The sequence below is a fragment of the Corvus brachyrhynchos genome, unplaced genomic scaffold (assembly GCF_000691975.1).
Source record: "Corvus brachyrhynchos isolate BGI_N302 unplaced genomic scaffold, ASM69197v1 scaffold194, whole genome shotgun sequence".
In the NCBI taxonomy this organism is placed as follows: Eukaryota; Metazoa; Chordata; class Aves; order Passeriformes; family Corvidae; genus Corvus; species Corvus brachyrhynchos.
Window position 1 is genome coordinate 4,997,737 of NW_008237890.1, and position 7,849 is coordinate 5,005,585.

Below are 7,849 nucleotides of genomic sequence, written 5' to 3' on the forward strand. Positions count from 1 at the left end.
GGCGTCCCCCCCCCCGCCGAAGCAGGGGCACGCCCAAGCCAACCACACTGCCTGTGCTGCTGCTTGCCATGGCCCACCCTGGCTGCCCACGTGGTGCAGGGGTTGAAAGGGGGGGGCATTCTTGTTCTCGGCCAGGGAGACCCGGGCTCCCCCGCTTTGGCAGCGAGCTGGAGCCACTTCCTGAAGGGATACTTTGTCCTGGCACCCCCCTGTCAGCTCCACTGCTGCTATGCGAATGCCGTGATGCTACCTAGTCGCAGCTACTGCCGCTTGGCTCCCCCAGCTGCAAGAACTCTGCCCACGTGGTGTCTTTCACATCAGCCCCAGCCCTGGCCGCAGCCCCCACTCCTGTGCTGCAAGAGAAGCAGAAAGAGGGGGCGGTAGCAGGAGCCAGGCTGTAGGACTCAGACTGTTCCCAGAGAGCTGCAAAAACATCGTAAGGGAAGCAGTCGACCTGACCAGCTTGCACGTGCAGCTAGAGCAAGCAGAAAAGCAGCCAAAGAAACAGAACAGTGAATTCTCAGATTCTGATGCTAAGTGTGAAGATCAAAAGACTGCGGTGAAGAAGCCAAAGGTCACGTGATACCTGGAAACTGCCAGAGGAGAAAACAAGCCCTGCACCAGCCCAGCGAACACCATTGCTGTAGACACAACACCAACCAAGATGAACAGGGTACAGTCAAAAGAGCAGACAACCACTGCTTGGAAACGGAGACGGTGCAAAACAGCACTGATGTCCACCACAGAGACAGACTCACCGTCCTGTAACCAGAACTGCAAACAAGACTTCGAACAGGTAAGTCAAGACACCCTTGGTGTCTCCCCAGATCTTACCTCTTCTGTTGCTTTCCCAACAGTTAATTTTCCCTACCACCACCCTCTGCTTTGCCTTTCCCACAACCACACCCCGCAATACTCCTATTGACATGTTTTCTGTTAACTTGCACTCCTCTCTTTATTTACTACTTGTTATTCATCCCCGAACCACGTGTTCCCATACCTTTGTTAAGTTATACTATTCCCCTTTCCCCAAAGTAAAAGAGGGGGGAAGGGAAAGAACCCCCCCATTTGAAATGGCAAAATTTTAACTTTCTTTGAAACCCCAACAGAAGCAACTGCCAGAGCCTGTGCCCACATTCACCACCAGGATGCCCAGCACCCAACACCTATCACCCTGCCATCCTCTGGATGTTCCTGGTACCACCAGCAGTGAATGCTTGAACTGTGCCACAGCCCAAAGACAACTGTGTTGCTTCAACCTCACCTTCGCCTGTGAGAGCATCCATAGAGAAAAATCCTCTAAAAGATTTGAGGACTTGCTGGTACATTAGGCTGTGGGTGCTTCTGATCATTTTGTTGTCTTGTGTATATTTGGTTCTTTGGGACACTGGGTGTTGGGATCCTTGGGGGAGGCCTTTTGTTTAATACAGAAAGGAGGAATTGTGGTGGGCGGTGAACATACATCACAAGGGACAGAGAGTTTCAGTAAGACAAGTCCCGAGTAACACAAGAACCACTTCTTGTTAGGGTGACCAAAAAGGCTTCTCCCAGGATGCATTGCTCTGTTCTGTTAATTTATCCCAATTTGGATTCCCCGGTTGGCTGTCAGCCTCTACCTCCTCCTCACTCCCCCTGAGCTTCCCCACTGGACCCCGTTCCCAAGTCCCGCCTTTGCCCCAGCCCCGCATAAAACTGTGAGTTCTGGGCTCATGTTTGTATTTGCCTCTGTAACCTTCGACAGTGTAGCAGCAATGAATGCTCCTGGCGGAACGCACCCAAATGCCCTTCTGGACTCTTTGCTACCGACTGTAGCACTGAACCCGCCCGTGCATCTGTGGGGGCATGTGGGACCCCACTGAGTGGGCAGGGACAGTATTAATACTGCACACTAAGAAAGCATGTACTGAAATCTTACAAGGATACTTGTGGACATAGGTATTTGGTTTCAGAATACAGAGGGTAGAGTGACTGAGACCCCAAAAACCCACCACTTTTCAAACACAGTCACAAAGTTAAGTATTTCAGGAATATATATAGACTTATATAGTCATAAGTATGTATGTATCTCCAGTTAAACAACCTCCATCTCTTTTTATGCTATTGATACTAGACACAAATAATAAACAGTATTTAAAATTTTTAGAATATATGAAATTTTGTCTAAGCTGCAGTTAAACAGGAGCAGTAAGTCATTCCTCTGTGTCAGGAAAACACTTGTTGCCTTTCCCCTCCTCCCCCCAAAGCAACAAAGATTTGTAGTCTGCATAGCTTACCTGCTGATGAGAGAATTTCACTTTGGGATTATTGTCAATTTCCCACAACCCTTCATTAAAACCCTTTCTTTTATTTGGTTTGCCATATTTATCTTTATTTTCTGAGTAAGGGAATATGTCCTTTGGTCCCAAAAATGCCCTTAAGGAAAGAAAGAACAAAATTTGGATTTTAATTGGTTAGTATTTTCAAAGAAGTAAGCACCATGTGTTACTAAAGGTTAAATTCATTACTACTCTTCTGCTAGTCCTTAGTTTTTTAAACTTTGGCCTGCAACACCCCAAGGCTTCCATTACTACCACCACACAGAGACTTCCCTCCTTCCCAAAGCATTCCATATCTGGGCAAGAAACGCTCACTGCTGCATCTTAAGAGTGCAGCTAACAAGTCAACCAGCTACTGTGAACTGCATCAATTAAAAACTAAGCTTACAACCAAACAGAAAGAGCAGTTGTTTCCTTACAAAAGAACATCATGCTTAAATGTTAAGAATAAAGCTTTCTTTAATATTTTTATTGTGTTGGATGTGAAAAAACACCACCTGAATACACTAACTGCCCCCATCTTTTCAAGAATGCTACATAAATATGTAATTAATTCAGCATTCAGTAGTTTTTCAGGGTCTGACAACAGGACCTCACAACTTGATTTATGAAATTTAAACAATAAAGATTTTCTTATTTTAAGCTTCTCCCCCAGTCATTTTCTTGATGAAGTAAACATGATTATTGTTTTATTTTTAAGATACTTTTGGAACAGTCTTGATGCTTCCTGTATATCTTTTCCAGACAAACAAAAACCACTCCTATCCCTACTGCAACCTGTCAAACTAAAGCTTTTACCTACTAGCTTTCCTCATATGAAAATGTCACAGTATTCACTATTAGCATCTCCAAGTTAAGACTTGGGGAAACGAGATACCATGTTACTGAGAACCAATATTATGGTTTACGCTGAAGAACATCAAAGACTATTTCATTTCTGCTCTACCTTCATAGCCTTTCACAGTTAGGATTTCACTGTACCAATGTATATGCTGCTAAAAGAGAAAGACCACACTTCAGTTGTACAGTCTCAGTTTCAATCCATGCCTTGACATGACCGTGTTATTACAAATATATTACATCCAACTACTTGAAAAGTTGCAGATACTTGCTTTCTAAAGTACCAGCTCATGGTAAAGTTGAACAGATACTTCTAAGCTCCACACCACCATTTCCTTCATTATCCTTAAAAAAAAGCAGCTACTTCAGACTTACACTCTACTAAAAGGAGGGGAGAAAAAACCCACAGCATCTCATAGAAAGCTTAAGCATCTTCTACTCCAGCAATAAATATTCATTTGTGTGCACCAAGTATTAAATAAGCCATTGTCAGATTAGACTGGAAATCACCTACCTCTTGGCAAGAGATAGTTAGAGAGGATTCAGCCAGTGTGGGAAACATGCACCTGGCAAAGCGTATTTACACAAGCCAAAGGATGGGGAGGGAGAAAGAGCAATTGGAAGAGACAAAACCAGGAAAAACATTGCCTCTTTTCTTGCCTATTCTCTGAAAGAACGCATTTTTCCAGAGTCTCTAAGCCTTGGCCCCTATTGTCAGGCATTGAAAAACACCAGAAAACAGCTACTGTGAAATAGTTATGAGGCTTACTAGGCTCCTGCAGTTTAAACCCCATGTACCAAAAAAGAAAAAAAGAACAAGAAAAACTGAATGAAAAGAGAATACACTAATACATAAAGTCCAGAAATTAGAGTTCAGTGTGACCTGTTTGTCTGTGACCAAACAAAATTTGTACTGGTATGACCTACTGCCACAACATATCCAAACAAAGTGCTTACTGAAACAGTAGCCATTTATTACTCTCCCCACATAGTAACATGTTCAGTTGGGGTTTTTTTTACAAAACTTAAGAGAAAACAAAAAACTGCAAAGTACAGGTTAATACTTATTTACAGTAATTTCATAAACAGTATTATTTCTAGAAGCCAAGTAAGAATTATTCCCAAGCCAGTCTTGCTTTCCTTTTCTGCATGGTTCCTTTTTCCTGCTGTAAACATCCACATAGCCCCAAAACATCATCCTTCACACAGGACTTTTTAGCATGATAAACTGATTATGTGGGTTTTCAGAGTTGCCAGTACTTACAGTAAGACAGACTGCACACATACAGCCTACTAAAATGCTGAAGGTACAGTGTTTAACTTTGCACAGATGTGTAAGTCTTAACTGTGAGAAGCATGGCACAGAACAAGTTTACCAAATTTATTTTAATTCCCATGGAAAAAAAATGCAAGGAATTGTTAACTCTACATAATTCCTGATGGATCACTGAAGTCACTATTTACAAATAAAAACCTAAACAAAATTACATGCCAAGGAACATCAGTCTCCTTTGTCACCTGATCTGTTCCTTACTACTGTTATTCACAGGTATCTGCTGCAAGGAATATGTAAGGCCAAGAATTATAAAAGTTTTATCTGTTACCACTCTACAGAACTTAAGATAAGCAACACATTTAAAAAACACCAGGAGACACATGGGTCATGGAACACCCTGTACATTGCAATGTGTGTGAAACAGAGGCAGGAAGTTTCTCTTGAATTCTGTGGATTTCTGAAATGTAGTAACCTAGAGCCTAACAAAAACCAGATGGCAGCAAAACTTTATTTTGTAACTACATCGGAGTGAGGAACAGACATTTCAAGTTACTCATGCAAAGTATGAAAAAGCCCCCAATCACCAAACCTTTCACACCCAAACATCTCTTAGGAGCCCTAAGCTAAATCTGAAGCAGTACATAAAACTTCTTAAAACTTGCACAGGTATTCTTAAAGCTTTAGGTAAGAAGTTATTTCTATCTCCCTTACATTCAACATGCACTCCTGAACTTACTTACAACCACACAAAACCCCAGTGCAATCCAGAATGACACACACTTCACCAATGGCAGAACCAAAGCTGTATTGCACTGCAGCTGCCAAAGAGAAAGTTCAGTTGTGTGAAAAAATTTAAGAAAAAAAAGGTAACCTAACATATTTAAAATCATAATTAAAACAATGGACAAGACAAACCTTGTAACCTTGAATCGAATTCCAGGAACTCTCCTTTATCCACGAAATTACACACACACAAAAACCTCAACCAAACTAAAAAAATTTAGTCACTGAAAGATTTATTGAAAGATGAGATCAGCTAAAAAAAAAATACATGGGCCAAGTACATAGAAATCTTTTTCATCACAGAAATCACTTTAAAAAAAAAAATAGTAGTAACGAGTAATGTCAAGAGTAGGGGAAGCTTGCTCTTTAATTCAACAGGGCAATGTATCTTGTCTGAGCAAGGCTTACTAAAAGATAGGTGCAAAGTACCAGATTAAAGCAATTTCAATAGGGTTAATAAGATAAAAAAAAACAATGTCTTTCCACAACACGTGAGAAGTGGAGAACTTGTGCACACAACTTCAATCTGCCATTTTATTAGGAAAAACAGAGTAATTAAAAGCACACCAATATAGGTTTTAATTGCTTGGGCTTCTTTTAACAACGCCAACAACAAATGGAGCACTGAATCTGATGATGTCTTAAATCTACAGTAACCAAATCAGTCATGCTATTAAGTAACAGTCATTTTCAGAAAGACAGAACTGCATATACCCCAGAATATTTTCTATTAAATTCAGCAGTGGAAGATATACAGTCTCTCAAAGCAAATACTGTATCACTGCAAAACATTGCTCAAAGTATCCAAAGATCAGTAGTTTGCAGATTGATAGGTATGAAGCTAACTTCACTTCCTCATCTCTCTCCAGATCTCATAAAAACAACACCGTCCCCAACCCAAAACTTCACCAGAAAAAAAAAAAACCCGCAACAAAAACAACGGCGGTACATGTTTCTCAAATTTTGCCTATTTCACGTTCTTTGAGAATACAGTATTGAGAATTTTGAGGATATACGGCCTATAATTAACTCATTACAGAAAAAAGTAAAACCAGTCAGCCGCACCACTGTGGGTACAATTTTTTTTCTTCTGATGAGCAAAGCGTACGTGTTATGGTCTACCATTCACCTGAACAACTTAAGCAAATGTTAGAGAAGCACATCTTGATAAAAGAGATCAATTTAGGAAGATGTGCTAATAAATACAATAGGGTGAAATACACTACATTCAGAGAAGATAACTTTTTGTCACAGCATTTTAGAATGAAAAGAATACAACACTGAAATATAAAGGACTTACGTCTCATGGGTGCCAAAAAAGAAAATAGGCATTTTATTCATAGGAGGTTTAACTGCCCCATCAGGAACTTCATCCACCTAAGAAAAACAGACTATTATAATTCAAATCAAATAACAATCAAGAACAGTTTAGGGGGAAATATGTAAAAGTTAAGCATTAAAATGGGAATAAAAATAGCTACAGAGAAGTAAAGCAGGTATTGAGATCTCTTTTGAACAGTATGTAAAAAAAATACACCAGAATGAAAACCAGTATTATCAACAATAGAAAATTACAACACTTTCAGTTTACAGCGATACTTTTCACATGATGACTTTTTTTAAAAAGAGAGATTATCATGTGTTACAGGTGAAAGGCACAATTCAATTTTGTTCACATACTGCCCGTCCTTAAGCAAAAGCAACAGCAACACTTTGGACCATTATGCTGACCTGATAACTTGTGGAAGCCCAAATCTGAAGTACTACCAAAAGAATAACAAACTTTAAAAGAACACCAATTCGTAAGTCAGCATCTTAGCTAAATACCTTTCTACCTCCATTCCCACATCCCACAAATGACCTACAGCAGTCCCAGAACTTGGCATGCCTCTTCTACGGGAGCACAGAGAACACAAAAAAAGACTGGACACGCTATCCTATTTATCAGAAAGCACAGTAGACCTAGCCCACGTAGGAGGAATCCTGCTATAAATTCGTGTTTTTCTTTTGCCAAAAAAGAGCAGTTACTAGGGGACACTATTTTTGTACAGCTCCAGGGGCCTGCACTGCTCCAGTGTCACGCTACCATACAGCAGTCTTGATTCCGTAAAGCCGCGTTACACAAATTAGGACGAGTAATGACTGCTTGAGAGGGCTACTTGTTACGGATTTGCAATGTGACTGCAAAGCCGCTTCTACCCCCGCGAGCTCAGCCGTGCCCTCCCTCACAGGAGGCGACGCAGAAAGCGCCGCTCAACACAGGTGTGTGAGCACACCCCGCAGAGAACGAGGCAGGGGGAGGAGGGGGAGCCTTACCCTGGCTGGCCAATGGGGGTAACCTTTCATCTTGGCGAAGATCAAGTCTCCGGGTTTGAAATCTCGGCTCATGTTTTCTTACCGACGTGACGCCCTGTTGCCGCCAGGCGGGCCGTGCTGAAAGAAGGAAGGGCTCTGCGCTTCCAGCAACCACCGAGGCACTGCCAGGCACACGAGGAGCCGCTCACTGCCGGGATAATCACACCAGGCCGGGGGAGCATAGAAAAGGGCACACAAGAGGGCACGTCAGCAAGGGCGGGCGGCCCCCGGCTGGGGCGCGCTGCGCCGTGCCCGCTGTTCACCCCTACAGAGAGACCCC

At 42.0% G+C, this 7,849-nt stretch overlaps 1 protein-coding gene across 1 annotated transcript in view; it reads right to left on the minus strand.

Annotated features, from left to right (window-relative positions):
- PSIP1 (PC4 and SFRS1 interacting protein 1) overlaps positions 1 to 7,785 on the minus strand; it is a 37,810-nt gene extending 30,025 nt beyond the window's left edge. The window contains exons 1-3 of the mRNA XM_017732889.1: positions 7,531 to 7,785; positions 6,515 to 6,591; positions 2,274 to 2,412 (exon numbers count right to left, since the gene is read on the minus strand). Of these exons, the coding sequence (XP_017588378.1) occupies positions 2,274 to 2,412; positions 6,515 to 6,591; positions 7,531 to 7,602 (288 nt within the window). The 5' untranslated portion in view covers positions 7,603 to 7,785. The remainder of the gene's footprint in view (positions 1 to 2,273; positions 2,413 to 6,514; positions 6,592 to 7,530) is intronic.
- Positions 7,786 to 7,849: the final 64 nt, after the last annotated feature.